At 37.1% G+C, this 20,579-nt stretch overlaps 5 protein-coding genes across 5 annotated transcripts; 4 read left to right on the top strand and 1 right to left on the bottom strand.

Annotated features, from left to right (window-relative positions):
* Positions 1-563: 563 nt before the first annotated feature.
* Positions 564-4,871, bottom strand: LOC125189618. Its single transcript, XM_048086878.1, has 7 exons — positions 4,535-4,871; positions 4,356-4,454; positions 3,354-3,719; positions 2,691-2,694; positions 2,505-2,587; positions 982-1,087; positions 564-895 (listed from the first exon to the last, which is right to left on the bottom strand). Exons 1-7 carry the CDS (start codon positions 4,681-4,683, stop codon positions 740-742), a joined length of 963 nt encoding a protein of 320 aa, XP_047942835.1. The 5' UTR covers positions 4,684-4,871; the 3' UTR covers positions 564-739.
* A 3,084-nt stretch (positions 4,872-7,955) lies between these two features.
* LOC125188460 (protein argonaute 1-like) lies at positions 7,956-14,400 on the top strand. Its single transcript, XM_048085309.1, has 21 exons — positions 7,956-8,095; positions 8,718-9,385; positions 9,481-9,689; positions 9,803-9,952; positions 10,030-10,163; positions 10,288-10,397; positions 10,606-10,712; positions 10,999-11,254; positions 11,442-11,549; positions 11,650-11,721; positions 11,901-12,023; positions 12,106-12,271; positions 12,411-12,670; positions 12,755-12,897; positions 13,044-13,106; positions 13,197-13,260; positions 13,354-13,489; positions 13,583-13,656; positions 13,737-13,831; positions 13,904-13,935; positions 14,022-14,400. The coding sequence occupies exons 2-21, from the start codon at positions 8,729-8,731 to the stop codon at positions 14,234-14,236; spliced, it is 3,174 nt and encodes a 1,057-aa protein (XP_047941266.1). The 5' UTR covers positions 7,956-8,095; positions 8,718-8,728; the 3' UTR covers positions 14,237-14,400.
* A 125-nt stretch (positions 14,401-14,525) lies between these two features.
* LOC125188461 (pentatricopeptide repeat-containing protein At2g22410, mitochondrial-like) lies at positions 14,526-17,403 on the top strand. The gene is made up of 3 exons (XM_048085310.1): positions 14,526-14,847; positions 15,053-16,909; positions 17,271-17,403. Exon 2 carries the CDS (start codon positions 15,222-15,224, stop codon positions 16,848-16,850), a length of 1,629 nt encoding a protein of 542 aa, XP_047941267.1. The 5' UTR covers positions 14,526-14,847; positions 15,053-15,221; the 3' UTR covers positions 16,851-16,909; positions 17,271-17,403.
* LOC125188463 (kunitz trypsin inhibitor 5-like) lies at positions 17,107-17,887 on the top strand. Its single transcript, XM_048085312.1, has one exon. It carries the CDS (start codon positions 17,210-17,212, stop codon positions 17,813-17,815), a length of 606 nt encoding a protein of 201 aa, XP_047941269.1. The 5' UTR covers positions 17,107-17,209; the 3' UTR covers positions 17,816-17,887.
* A 132-nt stretch (positions 17,888-18,019) lies between these two features.
* LOC125188462 (kunitz trypsin inhibitor 5-like) lies at positions 18,020-19,922 on the top strand. Its single transcript, XM_048085311.1, has 3 exons — positions 18,020-19,471; positions 19,544-19,608; positions 19,678-19,922. Exon 1 carries the CDS (start codon positions 18,030-18,032, stop codon positions 18,648-18,650), a length of 621 nt encoding a protein of 206 aa, XP_047941268.1. The 5' UTR covers positions 18,020-18,029; the 3' UTR covers positions 18,651-19,471; positions 19,544-19,608; positions 19,678-19,922.
* The last annotated feature ends 657 nt before the right edge of the window (positions 19,923-20,579 follow it).

The following is a 20,579-nucleotide window of genomic DNA, read 5'->3' as shown; positions in this document are numbered from 1 at the left end:
GATTTATTGTGATTGTTAAGCTAGAATGATATTTTGAGGGGAATTATTATTATTATTATTATTATTATTATTATTATTATTATTATTATTATTATTATTATTATTATTATAAGAATTAAGATGGGCTCCAACATTTATGCCTTATGGATATTAATTGACGGCCAAGTCCACGAATGAATCTACCGAGCCAACCTTATAAACCAAGATTCATTAATGCATCAAAATCTAATAATTATGAGACCATGTGAAGATTTATTAACTAGTACTAGTACTTAAGTAGTTAATAATTTACCATTTGGGTACACAAGCCAGGACCGTACATTATTACTTCACTATAGTTAACATTATTAACTACTACTAGTAATTATATACTGTATATCCAATCACACAGCATGTTAGCTCTTCAACCAACTCAAGAATTCGGGCCAAGCTATGTTACCTCCTCTCGTGCTTAGCTTCGGGGTCGAGACGAGGATCACATCAGAAGGGATTGCTTCTGCAATAATTGTAAGTAGGTGGAAGATAAAACATAAATATATCAAGTTGGTGGTGCTGAACAGACATGAACAGGAAGCATATTTGAAATGACATTACTAGATAGATTGTTGAGCCTAGTTGACATTTATATCTGATGAAAAAAACTAATGTTTCTGTCATAAGTTAAACTTCATGATGGTACAGTCAAACAAAGTCATATGAAATTATTTAATGAGTTAACCCCGGACAGGATTACTTTTCTTCAGGATTCACTCGGGCAGAAAGCTTCGCCTGATTGTAATGGTGCCATTTTCGGCCTATCTGAGGTAGAGTTGTTACCAGAGACCTTCCATCTTTGAAATCCAGCACTATCAAACATGAACGAACTGGCATTCCGATGTCCACCACCTCCATATTTCTGAGTAAAATTAGATAATAGGCCAAAGCTTTAGTTGCATGACTATCATTCTCCGAATAATATTAGTTTGGAAAGCAGAAAATTACCTGTGATATGGGTGTAGTGTCCTCTTCACGAACACTCCTTAGGCTAATTTTCAACCGTGAGTCATTCTCAAGTTCAGGAACTCTGTATACAACAGCTCCAATTCCCCTACAGAAAATGAGCGATAAGGATGAGGGGGAAGAATGATGAAAATTGCAAGCATATAAAATTGCTATCGAGTTCAAAGAAAAACCAAGCTAGCCTCAAGAACAAGCAAATGAGCATGGCCTGTGAGTCTAACCCAGACACCCACCTTTGAACTACTCCTACTATCTACAACTGGGAACCATAAAACACATAAAAAAACATTGGCTTGCAGTACATGCATAACTACAGCAATGGGTTCTCAACTTCCCATAACCCTCATGGATGGACTTTGTTTGAGTTTGTATAGGGAATCAGATTTGTGCATTAAAACTTAAAATTTGATTTTAATTAAATTGTATGCCTTCAAGCTGTTCTCTCACATTCAAGAGATAAATTTTATCTCCCTGGCATTTAGAATGTACTATGAATAAGTTTGATTAATTTATTCAGTTACAACCGAGAAATACTAGCTCCCACTTACAATTGAATCATAAATTTCACTGTTCATAATTATTCAAGGTCATGAAACCCTTTCAATCTACCAATTCAATATCGATAGATAGTTATGCATCCCTCGTCTACAGTAGGCTCACCAGATAAATAATAAGCATCAAACTTTGTTGATGCCCATATAAGTGTGCTAGTGGAATAAAACAAAAGTCTTTGTAATTTTTGTTTGCGGAGTTCACTAGAAACTTATGGATGAGAGACTTTAATAAGACTTGGTGAGTTTCTCCAAATCTTGTACACTTGGAGATAACTAGGTCCCAGAAAAAAAATCAAGAATAAACAAGTTAATCATTAGCTAAAATATGAGAGAGTGGGAGAGAGATAAAAATCCCACAGCACAGCATTCTTCTGGAGTATAGTATTTTACTTTTTGCAACAGCATTCCCCTTCTCTTCAAATTATCCTATGGACTTCAGAATTTGGATCTTCGTATCCTAAACCTAATGTATATAATTATATTGCAGTGAACTATAATTGGTTCTCCCATTCAACCTTATGAATTATTTAAACAGCCCAAATACTCATACTTAAAACTCCTGCTAGGTTGTCTTAAATCTATAAGGATTACTCAAATGATCTTCGAATTTTGATTAAACACCAAACAGTTCATGACTTCAATGAAGAAACTAAAATTCAATCTTTATCTAGATCTTAGTTCCAGAGCAACTCAAAAGAGTTCCATAACCAAAATGATACATATACAATTCAATCATTGTTGAAGTTGTAATTTTTGCATTTTTTTCTCTAAAAATAGACATATTAATATTTAGTGGTAGGCCCAACACTTTTTCTGCTTTTTTCCTTGTGTGTGGGGGGTGACTACAAAATAAGACTTCTGCAGATGTAAAAAGCCAATGTGAAATGCCAAAGACCTAACTGGAAGAGATATAGGGAGTCAATTAGAGAGTTCAAGTCAGTAACAACAAACCTCAGGTTCATTTTGAGGCTTTTAAGAGCTAATTGATTTCCAAGCTCACTCCTTAGTTCCTGGATGGAATCCGCATTGACAGCCTAAAGGATACAGATCCAAATAAATATGTAATGATAGATCAAGATGGAATACCAAACATTCACTTAAAATATTAGCAATGATTCAAAAGCCAGATATGTACACTTCTCTGGAATTTTGAAAGTTAAATTGTTATCAAGCACAAATAAATGAAGTTATTTGTCAACCTCCTGGTAACAAAAGTTTAAGTCACAGATGGACAAATGCAAATTGTATGATGTGTAATTCAACCCAAGTCAACCAATATGATAAAGCACCAAATGAAACACTTCAACTGAATTTGGTTAACAGAAGCTGGATTCAGTGTAACGAATGCAGTAGACAAAAAGGTGAGAGAGAAGGAAGGAAAAGCCAAACTCTTTCCCCTAGTGTAATCTAAAGGCTTGTAATAACCCCTCGAATTATTGGCTTCACTAGTTGTCTTCTCAGCATTCAAAACGATAAGGGGAAAGAAGATAAAATAAAATATCATGATGAATCAAGCGCAATAAACATCTTCCTGGACCATGATCATTAATCAATATGATGTTCATAGACTTCGAAATTATGAAGCATGTTAATGATACACACTTCATTATTCAGGTATAGGTGTTCGTATGACCAGCTAGCATTTCGCAACTAACAACATGTAGATCATGGCTAGTGTGAAGTATAATGCTTCGACTCTGCTCTCAAAGTTATTGAATAGATGATTCAAAAAGTGCTCCTTTGCTCAAAGACACATAATTACTTTTCGTAAACATCACAGGTATCTAATAATCTGCGTACAGTTGCCAGTTTAGAAAGTGTAGAATACGAGTTACCTGTTGGAACAGGGAGGGATTTAATGTGACATCAAATTCAAGATTCAAATCCTTCAATCCACTACTAAATGCTTTACTATTTGGAAGGTGCCACCTCCACAAATCACCATCCTCAATATATTCAACTAGTCTCCTCACTCTCCGGAATTCAGCAATGGCACCATTGGTATCACTGTTGATGTCCCCACACAAGAGTTTCTCCTTAAAATAATCATAAGCTATAGTAGCTCCACTCCTGTCCATGTCTATCACTTTAGTCACATTCCCATTAGTTGATGTCCCCGAACCCAACAACTCGAGTGCAGTCTTATGATGATCCAGGACTACAACCCTATATGTCACCAATCAAACAAACAGAATTACCAAAAATGTTGAAACACAGAATGGTCCTAGATAGAGAATGCATTACTGGAGATAGTTTTGTTTCCTTTTTATTCTTTAAATTGTATATTGTGGGAATCTAATCATGCTCCCACTATGCACTAACTTACCACATTAGCACCAGACCAAAGGTGTACCAAACGAATCACCAAATTTTCATAATTGTTTAATTTCACATCCAAACGCAACAAAAGTGCAAAGCCCACTAAAAAGTTTTTATCTTGATCCACAATCCATATAAAAAAAACCACAATCATCTCCCAACATCAATAATCAACTTGCCTATTGCCTAATGAATAACTACAAAAAAAAGAGACAAAAAAGGCAAAAGATACAATGAACTTAGTGTTCTTCATATTTCTCATGACGTGCAATTCTTATGAAATTAAAACTAATCTTGCTTACACATGGCATATTTACTATCCGCTAACGTGTCAACGTCTACGCTATTGATGAAACAATATGTATCTGGATTCAGGAAAAAAAGAGAGAGAGCAGAAAGTTCGTTTATGTAGTTTGGAGGAAATATACTACAACTAAATTCGTGTAATTGAATTAAAAAAGAAAAGTAAAAAATCAAACTTGCCTTCCAACTTTACGAGAGAGCTGCTCGACGAAACCTGGCGGCCCCACAAAGTCCAGAAGGTAAACAGTATCAATTTCATTCAAGGGCAAGTCCTCAGCTCTGCAATGTTACAAACACCTTTTGCGCATGAGTATTTAATTAAAGAAGCAATCTGTTCATGGAATTGAAGATGTGGGAACCTGATAGGAGAGTAGACGGTGTTGGGAAAGAAGCGAGGAGGAGTGGAGGCCGGAGCATGAGAGAAGTATAGGTAGGCCGCCAATGCACCGAAGGCGCCGTCGGGGCAGGGATAGTGATACAGAACCGCCGATTTCTGCAGTACCGCCATTCTAAAGTTTACTTCACAAAACGACTTCTTCGATATATATATATGTTCTTTTTTTTTCAATCAAGCGTAGTGGTAACTGTTTTAGAATCTAAGGGATTTGATTAGTGATAGCAGTAATTAGTAGAAACTCCATTAGGAAAAGAGACTCTTTAATTCATTTGAATTCATTTGAGTGGGGATGCTGTGTCATGAAACTATGACGTTTTCCCCTCATCTTCTACAAACTTTTCTTTATTCAAATGTAGTTTCTGACACCTGCCGACTAATAGTAATAATCATTTTATTTAGATGGCAATTAATAGTAATAATGATTTTATTTAGATGGCAATTAACTAAGAACTTTGTTAAATTTGATTTCATATTCAGTTGCATATGGTTCACTTAAATTTTAATATAATTATTAATAGTATGATAATGTACGAATCAATGAATTATTATTTGAAATAGTTAGAGATTTAGAGAATGAATTCTAATTATAATTTATGAGTACTTAATAGCTGAACTTTTATCAAATTTGAAAAGTCACTTTATATTTAAATTCATATTCTCTTTATTATAGTCTCTTAATTTTTTACATTAAAACTTATGTTGGACATTTATCTCTCTTAATTTATAAATTTTACCTTAAAACTTATATCGAACTAAATGTTCATACTTTTTAAGGATGGGAAAGTATAATTTTATATTTTAATTTAAATTATGAGATGAGCAAGAAGAAGTCCGCAAAAAATAATTTTAAAAATAATACTCTTTCCGTTCATAATAGGAGTATCATTTTTTTCTGGCACAGATTTTAAGAAATATTAAGAAAAGTGGGTGGAAAAAAGTTAGTGCAATATAACTATATAAGTCATACTTATATACTCCTGGGTTTTAATAAAATGTGAGAGTAATGAGTTAATAGAATGTGATGCACATATACCATTTATAACATAAGTGAACCGGGACTCTTATTTGCAAACCGATCGAAATGAAAAAACGAAACTGCTATTTGCGAAGAAAAAAGTAGCACAAAGGGACTTTCAATTATTTTTAATATTTAGCGACTATAATAAAGAGAATATAAATTTAAATATAAAGTGACTTTTCAAATTTGATAAAAGGTTACCTATTAAGTACTCATAAATTATAATTAGAATTGATCTGATAAGCTATAAATCTCTAACTATAATAAGCTCTAAATCTCTAACTATACTTTCAAATAATAATTCACTGACCGTATATTAATTTATCATAATATTAATAATTATATTAAATTTAAGTGAACCATATGCAATTGAATATGAAATCAAATTTAACAAAGCTCCTAGTTAATCGCCATCTAAATAAAATCATTATTACAATGAGTGCGGCGGGGTAAGAAACTACATTTGAATAAAGCAAAGTTTGTAGAAGTTGAGGGGAAAACATTACCGTCCCTGCTGTGTTTTCACCACAGCAGGGGATCCATTCCCAGTATTTATCAACGTGCGTTTAATTTATATATTTCGCTATTTTATTTTAATTTTTAATTTTTAATTTTTTCAAATTATGAAAAAAGTAAAAAAATATAAAAATAAGTTGTGGGGATTTTGAGGCTATTGCAAGTTTTGTGGCTGAAATTAGGACAAAAAAGTTGGTTGTACCCTTTGTTTATCTCCTACTTCCTACTCGTGAATGTACTAAAAATATAGTAATTACAATATATTGAACTATTTTTGCAAAGCTATACTCCGTTTTATAGAAAGAACTCAATTTTTTTATTCATCTATCATATAGAAAAAATCTATATTCATTTATATATACCTTTTCCTTCTCTTTTATTTTACAATTTATAGGATCCACTATCCATTACATTATTTTAAATATTCCTACTTTTCTTCATTCACTTATACTTTACCAGTGATGCATTAAGCACGTGTTATCCCCAAATAGTCTATATCTGTGAGACGGGTTCTCATGAAAATTTCCTCTTCATCGTTTTTATTCTCTTCTTTCTTTGCATTGCTCTCAATGAAAATACTCCCTCCGTCCACCAATATAATATCACATTTGATCGGACACGAGTTTTAAGAAATTTAGTAGAAAGTTTGTTGAAAAGATTAGTGGGAGGTGGGTCATACTTTTATAGTATATTAGTTTTATTATGAAATGTGAGTCGATCTATTTTTAAAAGCCGTAAAAAGGTAAATGGAAAATTTATTGGTGGAGAAACGAAAATAACAAAATGAGTGATTTATTAGTGGACAGTAGAGTAGTAATTTTGCAAATTCATGTCTCTAGTAGTTGCGATTGGTCTCCCCTTACTACAGTTAGATGGTAAGTTAAAAATATGAACAAGAATTGATACTCTCACTCCGCTATTGTCGATACTGACATTGCATTATAATATTATCCATTTTCATTTTAAAGGAAAAAGTGCAATTTCTTAGAGTTTGTGGTAATTTACCGAATCAAGATTCCAAAATCTCATAGTAAAAAAGTTGGAGACGTAGATGTGTATGTTTCTCCAACTGCATCGATTATATTATAATTTAAAATAAATACTACTCCATTTTACTATGTACAGAAATATTTTTTCAATCCAATACACTATTCTAACCTAAACAAAAATATTAGTTCCACAATCTTGACATATTTTCAAAAACAGTAACCACATTCTCAAAATTCATATTTACAATGATTATATTTTTTAAATGATAAATACCAAAAATCAATTAATGATAAATACCAACAATCTAATGATAAATTTTTTATGACATTAGATTTAAAACTCAGTTTTAGATTTTTTGATTTTCGGTTCATATATTTATTTAAAAATTTGATGTTCAGATTGAATTGAATATTTAAAAAGCCAAAGTAATCCAAAATTCAAAATAGAATAAAATATGGAGTATTACAATTATGAACTTAACTAATATACACATTTTTGTGTTGAACATACGTAATTGTATTTAGTAATTAGATCTTTAAATCGTGGAGTTAGATTTTCAAATTTTTAGTATTGAATTTTTAGATTTTAATTTACTTTTATCCCACTTTAGATTTTTTCAAATTAGATTTGATAATTCAGATTTAAATTTTGTAAAAATTCGGATCATTTGACCCAATTACATTACTATATCACCATCCACGTTCCACGCTATCATTCCCTCGGTCAACGTCTTGAGATTCTCCACATAGGATGCCACGTAACTCATTAACTCCATTCCAAAATGAGTGGCATTTATGTAATTTCCTGAAACGCTAGCGCCATTTTCCAACCAGCAACCCCACCCTCACCTGCCTTTTTTATCTTTTATTTTTCTCCGCACTTCTCACTCATTACCCTCTCTCTCTCTCTATTTATATTTGTAGTTGCTGCTCTGTGTCTCTACTTCGTCGCTGTTTGCGTAGTTTGAAGTTTTTCCCTTGCCGTTTTGTAAGTCTAAAGGTAGGTGTAGCCGCAGATTTTTGTGTTTGGCGATGGAAATGTCTGCTGCAAATTTTGCTAGGGTTTTGATTCCGTTGTTTGGGGGTGGATCTAGTTCAATCTGGAGGTTTACTCCTTTTATGTGTTTGCTGTTAATTTTCTAGGCTTTGTTTGACCATTAATCATGATCTGATCTTTTGTTTCTGTTTCATAGGTCTCTTAGTTCAATTTTTTAATACTCCATTTTAGTTGTTTTTGGCGTGTTTTGCTTCTAGAAGAGATGCTTTGGGTCATTTGAAACTCCGAGCCACAAATTTTGTTTTAGATGAGTTTAAGGTTTTTCTAATGTTAGTTTTTCACTGTTTTCCTAGGTTTTTAAGCGCTATATGAGAGGGTTCGCCTTTGAATTCTCGTTTACACCTAGGTCTTTTGAACTTTTCACCCAGCAGCACTTATTTGTATAGTGTTTGTTATTCTCAGAATGTTTCGAACCACAGTACTTGAAGAATAGTTATCAACTTTACTGTTAACATAAACTGGTTGTGTTTATGTGTGATTGTCTATGTGGGATGCTGGTGGGTGTGTTACTTGAGTAATTTCTTATATATTAAGATTATTTTATTCATGCTAAATGTTTTTGTAGTTGCTTCTACCATGGCAAGAAAGAGGCGAACCGAACTTCCTGGTGGTGAGAGCTCAGAGTCTCAAGAAGCTGGCTCAGGACATGGTGGTGTTCAGCGCCCACCTGCTCAACAACAACCACAATCGCAGCCACAACAGCAAGGGGGATATCAAGGAGCGGGAAGGGGCTTGACACCCCAACGTGGGGCCTATGGTGGTCGTGGCGGCGGCAGAACAGCTCCTCAGCAGTATTATGGTGGACCACCTGAGTATCAACAGGGTCAGGGCCGTGGTGGTCAGCAGTATAGCCGAGGAGGTGCAGCACGCAGAGGTGCATTCGTGGGTGGCCGCGAAGCGCCTTCTGCTGGTGGTCCATCTCGTCCACCAGCTCCCGAGCTGCACCAAGCTACACAGTCACCATATCAAGCTGTGATGACTACGCCTAGTTCTTCTGGGGCAAGCTCCTCTACACAGGCACCTGATCCTCTGCAAATTTCAGAAGTAACCGAGCACATCCAGGATCTCTCTATCCAGCAAGAAGTGACTCCAGGCCAACATATGCAACCGGCTTCAAGCAAATCTCTGAGATATCCGTTGAGGCCAGGAAAAGGGACCTATGGCTCAAAGTGTGTGGTGAAAGCCAACCACTTCTTTGCGGAGCTTCCAGACAAGGACTTGCATCAATATGACGTGAGTGGTTCACATGAATTTAACGCCCTTCTATGTGATTTAAGTTTTCTTCTATTACTTTATCAACTGACCCATCCTTCTCCTATTGGGTGAAGGTCTCAATTATTCCTGACGTTACATCCCGTGGAGTTAATCGTGCTGTGATGGAGCAATTAGTGAAGTTATATAGGGAATCTCATCTGGGTAGGAGGCTTCCTGCCTATGATGGAAGAAAGAGCCTGTACACTGCTGGACCACTACCTTTTGATTATAGAGAATTCAACATAACACTAATAGATGAAGAGGATGCTCCCGGTGGTGTGAGGTTTTTGTCTCTGCATCTCTTAGACCCTTTTTAATATTTGTCATATCCTGTTTTTAGGTATTAGTTGTTTTGCTTTGAACATAATTTTTTTCATTATATCCTGTGTATTGTAGGCGAGAAAGAGAATTTAAGGTGATCATCAAGCATGCTTCACGGGCTGACTTGCATCATCTAGGAATGTTTTTACAAGGCAGACGAGCCGATGCACCACAAGAGGCTCTTCAAGTTCTGGACATTGTACTTCGTGAACTTCCCACTGCTCGGTATGTGTTTTTGTCTTTTTGAGGCCTTTTTATTTTAGTTCTTTATACATGCTTTGTGCTGATTACTTTTACTGTAGGTATTCCCCGGTTGGCCGTTCTTTTTATTCCCCAGATTTAGGCAGAAGGCAACCTCTGGGTGAAGGACTTGAAAGTTGGCGTGGATTTTACCAGAGTATTCGTCCTACTCAGATGGGTCTATCGCTGAACATTGGTGAGCATTCTTGATCTTGTACAGATTTTGTTAATTATTAGATATTTGTGTATGCTAGGAGTAGTGGTGTAGTAATATTTACTAGCACAGATTCTTATCCTTACAATTTACTGATCTTTGACAGATATGTCTTCCACTGCATTCATCGAGCCACTCCCAGTTATTGATTTTGTTGCGCAGCTTCTGAATAGGGACGTGTCAGCTAGACCATTGTCTGATGCTGACCGTGTTAAGGTTAGTTTTTGATTCTTCAGTTTGATGTATTTGTTTGGTACCTGGACATTGCTTATAAAACTGCTAGCTTGGGTGTGATTTTCCAACTCACGTGTTTGGATATCGTACTTCATTTATGACTTTCATTGTCTACCATTGTGCTTTTAGTGCTTTAATTTCCCCCCACCCGACAGTGCTTTTATTTACTGAAGTACAATTCGTTTGGCAGATCAAGAAAGCACTTAGAGGAGTAAAGGTGGAGGTTACTCATCGAGGAAACATGCGAAGGAAATACCGCATCTCTGGTTTGACATCACAGGCAACTCGTGAGCTAACGTGAGAATTAAATTCCTTTTGTTATTATTTTATGCACTTATGATTTTTCACTGTTGAAAGTGTTTGTGCCTTGAGTTCTTTTTATGCATATTGGTTCTTTATGCTACTATCACTTAGTGGAAATACTGTGATTCCAATTGTTATTATTTTATGCACTCATGATTTTTCACTGTTGAAAGTGTTTGTGCCTTGAGTTCATTTCATAAATATTGGTTATTTATACTACTATCACTTAGTGGAAATAGTGTGATTCCAATTGAATCTGAGCTGAATCCGGTGGTCTCAGATTTCCGGTGGATGAAAGGGGTACAATGAAATCTGTGGTGGAATACTTCCAAGAGACCTATGGGTTTGTCATTCAGCACACCCAGTGGCCTTGTCTCCAAGTGGGAAATACCCAGAGGCCAAACTACTTGCCCATGGAGGTGTGCAAGATAGTGGAGGGCCAGAGATACTCCAAGAGATTAAATGAGAGACAGATCACTGCACTACTTAAGGTGACATGCCAGCGTCCCAAGGAAAGAGAATTAGACATTCTTCGGGTTAGTCATGTGGTTTTTCTCTGTTACTCTAGTTGTTGTTTATTGTTAATTTCGCTTTGACAGAAATGCACTTTGTTTAGGACGCCTGACTCATCCTTTTCTGTTTTGTGTTCAGTGTTCTGTGTGTTATGGGATCTGAGTAATATACCTTTTACGTCACCCCCTCTTAATTTTGCTATTTGTACAGACTGTTAGCCATAATGCCTATGCTGCTGACCCTTATGCGAAAGAGTTTGGAATTAAAATTAGTGACAAGTTGGCACAAGTTGAGGCTCGTGTCCTTCCTGCACCATGGGTAATGAAAATACTTTATTTTTTATTTATTTTTTATTTTTTTACATATACTATCTATTTTACTTCATGAAGTTTCTTAAAGTTATGTGATCCTTTTACAGCTCAAGTATCATGATTCCGGTAGGGAGAAGGACTGTCTTCCTCAAGTTGGGCAGTGGAATATGATGAACAAGGTAATTTGCTTTATTCTTATTTTTATTTGGCTTTTCAATGGAAAAATTATCTTTCTTGTAGAAGCAAGGCATCATGTAAAATAAATATATGCTATATTTCGTCTGGCGGCTCTTTTCTACTTGTTGGATGTTATATGTTGTAATTGGATTAACAATTTCAATTGTTTGGCATCGTGCAGAGGATGGTTAATGGTGGCACTGTCAACAGTTGGATCTGTATCAACTTTGCCCGGAATGTTCAAGATGGTTTGGCACACAGCTTCTGTTATGAGCTTGCTCAGATGTGCATGACTTCTGGCATGGTAGAGGCAGTTTGTAATATGTTTTGTGTTCCCTCCGCTGTTAACATGTTAACTGTTTCTGAGTATATTTATTCACTTGTAGGCATATAATCCTCAGCCTGTGTTGCCAGTCCTGAGTGGTCGCCCTGATCAAGTGGAAAGAGTTTTGAAAGCTAGGTTTCATGATGTGATGACTAAACTGCAGCCACATAAGAAGGAGCTTGACTTGCTAATTGTTATATTACCTGACAATAATGGCTCTCTATATGGTACTGGATAATTATTTCTTCAAATGCTTGAATATCTTGTCAAAGAGTAGTATTTAGTACAACTCCTAAGTAAATAATTTAGGTTTCCACTGTTCATGTGATATGTAGATATGATAATTTCACATGTTACTCTTTTCAGGTGATCTAAAGCGTATATGTGAGACAGATCTGGGTATTGTATCACAATGTTGCCTGCAGAAGCATGTTTTCAAGATGAGCAAACAATATCTTGCCAATGTTTCTCTGAAGATAAATGTCAAAGTTGGTGGTAGGAACACTGTTCTAGTTGATGCACTTTCCAGGCGTATACCCCTTGTGAGCGACCAACCTACAATTATTTTTGGTGCGGATGTTACGCATCCACACCCTGGCGAAGATTCTAGCCCATCAATTGCTGCTGTAAGTTCTTGTTCTTAATGTTAGTGTATCATATCCTTTGCGCATGCTTTTTTGTAGTTGTATACTCACTCAAAATTGTTTCAGGTTGTGGCCTCTCAGGATTGGCCCGAGGTCACAAAATATGCTGGCTTGGTTTGTGCACAAAGCCATAGACAGGAGATAATTCAAGACTTGTACAAAACCTGGAATGACCCACAAAGGGGGACTATGCACGGTGGCATGATAAAGTATGTTGTGCATGGTTTAATTTATGCATTTTTTTTTTCAAATATATCTCTTCTTTTTTTTGATGAATATTTTGAAAAGCTCTGTTCCATTAATATGAGAATTGCAGTCTTCCATATGTCTAAGATGTTATGCTTTTGCATATCAGGGAACTGCTTATTTCATTCCGCAGAGCAACAGGACAGAAACCTCAGCGTATTATCTTCTACAGGTAATGTCTTCAACAAACTGTTAACTCTTAGGTGCGATCTTCTGCAGTTTCCTCTTCAAATTTTCTTCTCATATGTCAATTCACGTGTAGGGATGGAGTAAGTGAGGGACAGTTCTATCAAGTTTTGTTTTATGAACTTGAGGCCATACGTAAGGTTGTAATTTCTACTTTGGTTTTGTCATTGAGAATAGATATACAATTTTATATAAGTTTTTTAAATGATGTTTGTAATGCCATACTCATTTAGGCATGTGCGTCTTTGGAGCCTAACTATCAGCCAACTGTTACCTTTGTGGTGGTTCAAAAACGTCATCACACTCGTCTGTTTGCTAATAACCATGGTGACAGGCATTCAGTTGACAGAAGTGGCAATATTTTGCCAGGTACACTTTTTTTAATGTGATTTGTTGCTACTTTGTTCTTTTGTTTGGTGGCTGGAGTCCTGATACTTGTATATTCTCTTATGAATGTTGCAGGTACTGTTGTAGATTCGAAGATCTGCCATCCCACTGAATTCGACTTCTACCTTTGCAGTCATGCTGGGATTCAGGTTGGCCATACGCATCATTTTAAATTTCTAAATCATGTATTGTTCCGTAATCTGACATTTGTATTTCATTGAAATTATAGGGAACTAGCCGTCCTGCTCATTACCATGTCTTGTGGGATGAGAATAAGTTCTCAGCTGATGCCCTTCAATCACTTACTAATAACCTTTGTTACACGTGAGTTTCTCGATCAATGCTTGTGAGGGTTTCTTACTCGTACAATTTCTAACAACTACTTTTTTCTTGCAGATATGCAAGATGTACACGATCTGTTTCAATTGGTATGTGTATGATGTCAATGATTTATTTTCTCTATTCCGCTTGTGTTAGTACCTATGCTTATAATTTGAACATTGGCTTTTGTCAGTACCTCCTGCATACTATGCCCATTTGGCTGCTTTCCGTGCTCGTTTCTACATGGAGCCTGAAACCTCTGACAGTGGGTCGATGACCAGTGGTGCAGTCCCTGGTCGTGGTGGTGGTGCAGGTGCACGGACTACTAGGGTTCCGGGGGTGAATGCTGCTGTGAGGCCCCTTCCACAGCTCAGGGAGAATGTTAAAAGAGTGATGTTCTACTGTTGAGCGATTACTTTGGCTCCAAAACTATGTCATTTGAATTTTGTTGAGTTAATTCTGATATAATACCTACTAAATCAGGATGATTGCTACTACTAATAATTATGGTTGTGTTTATTGTAATATTCGGAACTTTGACATTTTATCTATTATTAAGATGTTTGTGCTTATAAGTTCTCTCAAATTTGTTATTAGCATCCGATTCTGCTTTACTTTAAAATATTACGTGTGGAGATGGACCATCAAATGAATTACTACTATCGAAGGAGCCTATTAAATCGGTCGTATATTATCATTCCTTTATTTCACTTTCTTAAATAATCTCTCGTTTCATATTCATAGTAGTAGAGCCATATAATCGCCAAGCATGCCCATACAGCTTGAGAGCTTCAACAAACCACTGGTGCTCCTCCTCGGTCCACCTCTCTCTTCGTTTCGTGATGGTATAGGGATTTGTCACCTATATTATGCAGAGATGACGCAAATAATTGCCACACGAAGTTAACAAGTGGCAACAAACAAACCTTAGGTGCATAGCTGTTTCTATTAACTTGAGCAGCTGTGGATTGAGAGCCAACAAGCACCGGCAGCTTGATCCTGTCGATAAAAGACCAACAGTTAAGCACCATTCCTTATATTTTCAAGAAAACAAGAAAGTTCCAATCCATTTTAGCAACAACTACTTAACCTCTACACCCCCCCCCCTCCTTTTTTTATCAATCTAGGCTAATCCTCAATAAATCAACTAAATTCAACACTAATTCCTTGTATATTTTGATAAATGTAAAGAACATATATCTCACAAATTTGATTTAATTACAGAATCTTATAGAGCAATACAACTGGCCAGTGGTGAAAGAACTTCTCAGACCATAAACCCGATGGGGCAAAATAAGGGGACTTTGTAGATAGAGAAGCAACAGCGACTACAACAGGAGTTCAACTTCAAAATCCGTTCTTTCTTGTGCTGAACAAATTGGGTCGGAATTTTATGACCGATTTAATGCTACAGACACATATCCACAAATCCCAGGCTGCTCCAATTGTTGAGCTGAAAAATCTATTGGCAAAATGGGGAACCCGTTGCAGTCTTCTCAACGAAATTCTCGCCCACTCCATCACCGCTGGCGTCTTCGCGCGGGAGATCGCAGGCGGACTGCTTGGCGCTTATGCGAAACTCAACAAAGTGGCTGAAGCACGGAAGATATTCGATGAAATGCCTGAACGAGATGTGGGGTCGTGGACCTCTCTTCAGAATCTTTACCTCAACATCAAACGACCTAGAAAGTCGCTGACGATATTTTCCGATTTGGTTTTGTCTAATTTCCCGAAACCCGACTCGCATTCCGTAGTTGCAGCTCTTTCTGCTTGCGCCCGCTGCAAGGATCTGAGAAATGGAAGAGCGATTCACGCTATGGCATTAAAGTACCTAGAATATCCTAGGCCCAATGTGCATAATGCGTTGATCGACATGTATGGAAAAAATCAAAGGGTTGGTTTAGCTAACCGAGTTTTCAATGGCGTGGATTATAAAGACGTGGCTATTTGGACCACCTTACTTAACGGATATATTGTAAATAGTGATATGGATTCAGCTCAGAAGGTTTTTGATGAAATGCCGCAGAAAAATGTGTTCTCTTGGACTGCGATGATTGTAGGGCACGTTCGCAGCAAGAATTCTCTCGAGGCATTGGAGTTGTTCATGAAGATGAGACACGAAGATGCTGGAGAGCATTATTGCAATCCCACTACTTTCACTGTTGTTGCTCTGCTTTCTGCTTGTGCCGATATTGGGGCGCTGAATTTAGGAAGTTCAGTTCATGGATATATTAACAAACGCCAAGGGTTCGCTTCGGATGCTACCGTGAATAATGGGTTGATGGACATGTATGGAAAAAGTGGGAATCTTGATTCAGCTATAAAGCTGTTTGATAGCATGGGGAGGAAAGATTTGTTTTCATGGAGCATTATGATATCTGGTTTGGCACTGAACGGAAGGGGCAAAGACGCCCTCGTTGTTTTTGATTCAATGGTCGAATCAGGGCTGATTCCAAATGAAGTTACTTTTCTATCAGTTTTGTCCGCTTGCAGCCATGGAGGATTAGTTAGTGAAGGAGAGAGATTGTTTGAAAGATTTGTAAATAGCTACCAAATTAAGCCGTGGATTGAGCATTACGGGTGTATGGTAGATCTCTTTGTCCGAGCAGGACGTTTGGAGAAGGCCTTGTGGTTGGTTGAGCGGATGCCTATGAAGCCAGACGCTGTGATCTGGAGATCCCTTCTGGTTGCTTGTCTCCAACATGGGAATTTCGAACTAGCTGAAGTGGCAGGGAAGAAGGTGCTTGAACTGGATCCCGATGATGATGCTGTTTACGTGCTCCTTTTCAGCATCTATCGCTCCAAGAATAGGTGGGACGAGGCTGTGAGCGTGATAAAGATGATGAGAGATCAAAAAATTAAGAAAACGCCTGGGTGCAGTTGGATTGAAGTGAATGGTGGTTTTCATGAGTTCCTTGCTGAATCTTCTGAACACTATGTTAGTGAGAACATAGTGATTGTTTTGAATGGGTTGATTGAGCATTCAAGAGTACATACAAATCTTTTCTTGCAATCATCTTGAGATTATCATTTTTATCATGGTTTGATGGATTCATCACGAAGGCACAGACAATTTGTGAGGTATTGTTATTAGGAGTAATTAACTTCATTTCTATATGGATTAGTTCTTACGTGCACGCACTGAGGCTTGAATTTTTAGCTATATGATCAATGTCAACGAACAAAATTGAATGAATGTTTGAAAACTTGTTACATCTTCAAATAGTTTCCTGTGTGGATATAGGTAAGTTTGATTTTTCAGTGCAGCCTCATCTCTCTAGGAGGGAAAAGTCTTGAGCTTCATTCAATTATTGGGTTGGAATAGTCCTATAAGAGCAACTCACATCCATTTCTTTAACATATACACTTATACATCTCATAATGAAGTCATCTTACCTCCCTCTTTGTTTGATTCTCTTGTCCATTTCTGTTAACTCTTCAGCTGCCGATGAAGGTGCTGCAGTGGTCGACATAGATGGGAATCCGGTGCAGGCAGGAGTGGATTACTACATCCTGCCCGTTATCCGGGGAAGAGGGGGCGGTCTCACCCTATCCAGCACCGGCAACAAGACTTGCCCACTAGACGTTGTCCAAGAGCCACAGGAAGTGGATAACGGCCTCCCGCTGACGTTCCACCCTGCCAACTCCAGCCAAGGTGTGGTCCGTGTCTCAGCTGATCAGAACTTTGTATTCTCTGCTGCCTCCGTGTGCGTTCAATCCACCATATGGACTCTCCAATTCGACGACTCAATCTCAAACTATATCATAACAACCGGAGGGGTCGAAGGGAACTATGGCCGTCAGACAGTTGGGAACTGGTTCAGGATCGACGAGTTTGACAGCGACTACAAGATAGTGCACTGCCCCGGAGTTTGTGACACGTGCAGAGTCGTGTGCGGAGACTTTGACGTTGTCGTGCAGGATGGTGTTAGGCGTTTGGTTCTCAATGGTGATGGCCCTTTGAAGGTTATGTTCAAGAAGGCATAGATAATACACTTAATTAGAATGTTTGTGTATTTTCTGAAAAAATAATCAATAATGGATCTTTCTTTGCTGTGATCTTAGTGTCGTGTCATCTTATCCTCTCTAAAGTCAACGTGTCGTAATAAAAGAATAGATTAGGATAGATTTCCAATCACCAAATTTGACCAAATCTAAGCGATTGACTCTCTCAAAACTTATAAATCTGATGCAAAAAATCATGATCAACACCAACATGGAAACCATTTATCTTTCGTTCCTCTTCATTCTCATCGCCGCCGCTACCGCTGCCGATGCCGCTGAAGCCCCACCCCCGGTGCTCGACATCGCCGGGAAGCAGCTCCTCGCAGGAGCAGAGTACTACATCCTCCCCGTGATCCGGGGCCGCGGCGGAGGCCTGACTCTGGCGGCCACCGGCAACGAAACCTGCCCTCTCGACGTCGCCCAAGAGCAGCAAGAAGTGAAGAAGGGCCTCCCACTGAGCTTCCGCCCCACCAATGCCAAAAAAGGGGTAATCAGAACTTCAACTGATCACAACATCAAATTCTCCGCTGCCTCAATCTGTGTTCAGTCCACAGTTTGGAAGCTGCATTTCGATGAATCCATCCAAAATTACACCATCACCATGGGAGGTGCTGAGGGGAATCCGGGGCGTGACACCATAAGCAATTGGTTCAAGATTGAGAAATTTGATGAGGATTATAAGCTTGTCTTCTGCCCTACCGTCTGCAATTACTGCAAGGTTATATGCAAAGAGGTTGGGATTGTTGTTCAACATGGACTCAGGCGTTTGGCTCTCACCGATTCTGCACCTTTCAAATTTATGTTCAAGAAGGCATAATTAATCTAATGTTTCTTGTTATTCATTTTATGTTCAACAAGATATAATGCAAATTTATATCCAAATTTTACCATCTTTATTTATTGGAATTTTACATGGATTGAAACAAGATGGTTTATGTACTGATTAGAGGAAGTGCTACAAGAAATTTCAAGAATCAACTAGATGATACTCAGTATTTTTTGCATATCATTATTAAGCAGCATGATTTAAATGATTGTTGTCACTTGTCATCCTGCACCGTCCACCTAAAACCCAAAGGGTCCACACCTGCAATGGTGTTTTGTTTGGTGACATTTATAATGTGAACATGTCTTGATTAGAGAGAGATTATAGGCTGCTAGATGGAGTCCATGTAATTTTAGGACAAGATGTTGAATATGAACACAATGAATTTAACTTATACTGGACAATTACTACATCATTAAATGGAGGCAAACAAAATTAGATATTTGATGAAGAAAGGTGGGTGGAGCACTTGAGTTAAGGAAGGGGATAATGTTAGGCAAGTGGCCACTCTCCTCTCCTCCACATGTGTGTCTTAAAAGTTGACTTTGTTGCACCCATCACCACTATTCTACCCACTCACAAACCACAACACATGATGTATACATAAATAAACTTGACATAGCTTTTCATTTTTCATTGATGAGAGACCTATATATATTCTCACAACTCATTGTCTCTTTAAATTCTATAATATTCTCTCTTTACATGAAAGTGTAATAAAATGGGTGAGAAAAAAGCTACAATCTTTCTATTTATGGTGTTGTTTGCCTTCATCTCCTCTCTTCCTCCCACCATTGGAGTCCCATCTTCAAGTAAGTACTTTCGGAAATAATATTTTCTTAGAAATTATTGTGAATTAAATAAGTATACTTGATCTTGTGAAGGAAGCCTGAAATCACTCACTCATGGATATACATCAAATCAGCATATGTATCATGAAATATTTCAGGTCAGTCTTAAAATTTCCCATTTTCTTGAAAAATGAAATAGTAATTTATTATAAATTTGAAAATTGCAGTTGAAGAAAGGAAGAATGGATGTGGAGGTGACAGATTATTCAGGGACGGGTGCTAATAATCATCATGATCCAAAACCACCGCCTGGAAGCTTCTGACCTCGTTCTCTGCATATTAATTATTTACATATATATGCTCACTCTATCCCTATATATAAGTATTTCTATTTCTGTAAAGGGTTTCTTCTTCTGTATCACATTGGGATACTTTGAATTTTATTTATTTAGGTTATTGGGGTTTTCTTGAATGATAACATCCACTACAACTTCATTTGCTCCCTCTCCCTCTCTAAATATGATCTTAATTTGTTTAGTTTCTTGAATTCCATATTTAAACGTTACTCTTAGGCAGGAATAATATCTGAGTTTTAACTTTTTTAAGTATTCAAACGTTTTTTTAATATATTTTGATATTAGTGTAGATTTTTTATAGTGTAGAAAACATAAAACTTTATTCAGCTCTAATTTTAGCAAATCGTTTCATTTTGATTAGTGGTATTAATGAACTCCCCATTTGCTAGCAACGCACTATACTTGCAAATAAATTCATTGCAAAAGCGCTAAGATTCATGATTTTATTACTAAATATTTTTAAACCAAGTATAATTACAGATTAAAATAATCGTATAAGACTGGGCCATCTTTGGTTTATTTTGCAATTCAATTATAGAGCTATTAGGCCTTCTTTTATAGCCCATTGAGCCTTGGTAGGCTGGTAGGTCCAACTCCACTGGAGTTACAAAAATTCAAAGCCACAACGATTCTGATGATAATAATAAGAATTAAGTACTCCCTCATCCGTCCGTGAATAGGAGTCTCATTTTTCCATTTTAGTCCATCCACGAATAAGAATTCCAGTTTATTTTTACCATAAATGGTAATAGGATCCCACCTTCCACTAACTC

Source organism: Salvia hispanica, chromosome 5, assembly GCF_023119035.1.
Source record: "Salvia hispanica cultivar TCC Black 2014 chromosome 5, UniMelb_Shisp_WGS_1.0, whole genome shotgun sequence".
NCBI lineage: Eukaryota > Viridiplantae > Streptophyta > Magnoliopsida > Lamiales > Lamiaceae > Salvia > Salvia hispanica.
Note: the sequence above shows the minus strand (reverse complement) of the source record. Positions and strands in the feature narration are given on the sequence as shown.

Excerpts from the sequence above, each read along its gene's own strand:
- LOC125189618 (XM_048086878.1), bottom strand. The coding sequence starts at position 4,683 with ATGGCGGTACTGCAGAAATCGGCGGTTCTGTATCACTATCCCTGCCCC. Across the intron at positions 4,455-4,534 it reads ACCGTCTACTCTCCTATCAG|AGCTGAGGACTTGCCCTTGA; the intron begins GTTCCCACATCT and ends GTAACATTGCAG. Across the intron at positions 1,088-2,504 it reads AGCCTCAAAATGAACCTGAG|GGGAATTGGAGCTGTTGTAT; the intron begins GTTTGTTGTTAC and ends CATTTTCTGTAG.
- LOC125188460 (XM_048085309.1), top strand. The coding sequence starts at position 8,729 with ATGGCAAGAAAGAGGCGAACCGAACTTCCTGGTGGTGAGAGCTCAGAG. Across the intron at positions 11,255-11,441 it reads GAGAATTAGACATTCTTCGG|ACTGTTAGCCATAATGCCTA; the intron begins GTTAGTCATGTG and ends CTATTTGTACAG. Across the intron at positions 13,832-13,903 it reads ACTAATAACCTTTGTTACAC|ATATGCAAGATGTACACGAT; the intron begins GTGAGTTTCTCG and ends TTTTTCTTGCAG.
- LOC125188463 (XM_048085312.1), top strand. The coding sequence starts at position 17,210 with ATGAAGTCATCTTACCTCCCTCTTTGTTTGATTCTCTTGTCCATTTCT.
- LOC125188461 (XM_048085310.1), top strand. The coding sequence starts at position 15,222 with ATGACCGATTTAATGCTACAGACACATATCCACAAATCCCAGGCTGCT.
- LOC125188462 (XM_048085311.1), top strand. The coding sequence starts at position 18,030 with ATGATCAACACCAACATGGAAACCATTTATCTTTCGTTCCTCTTCATT.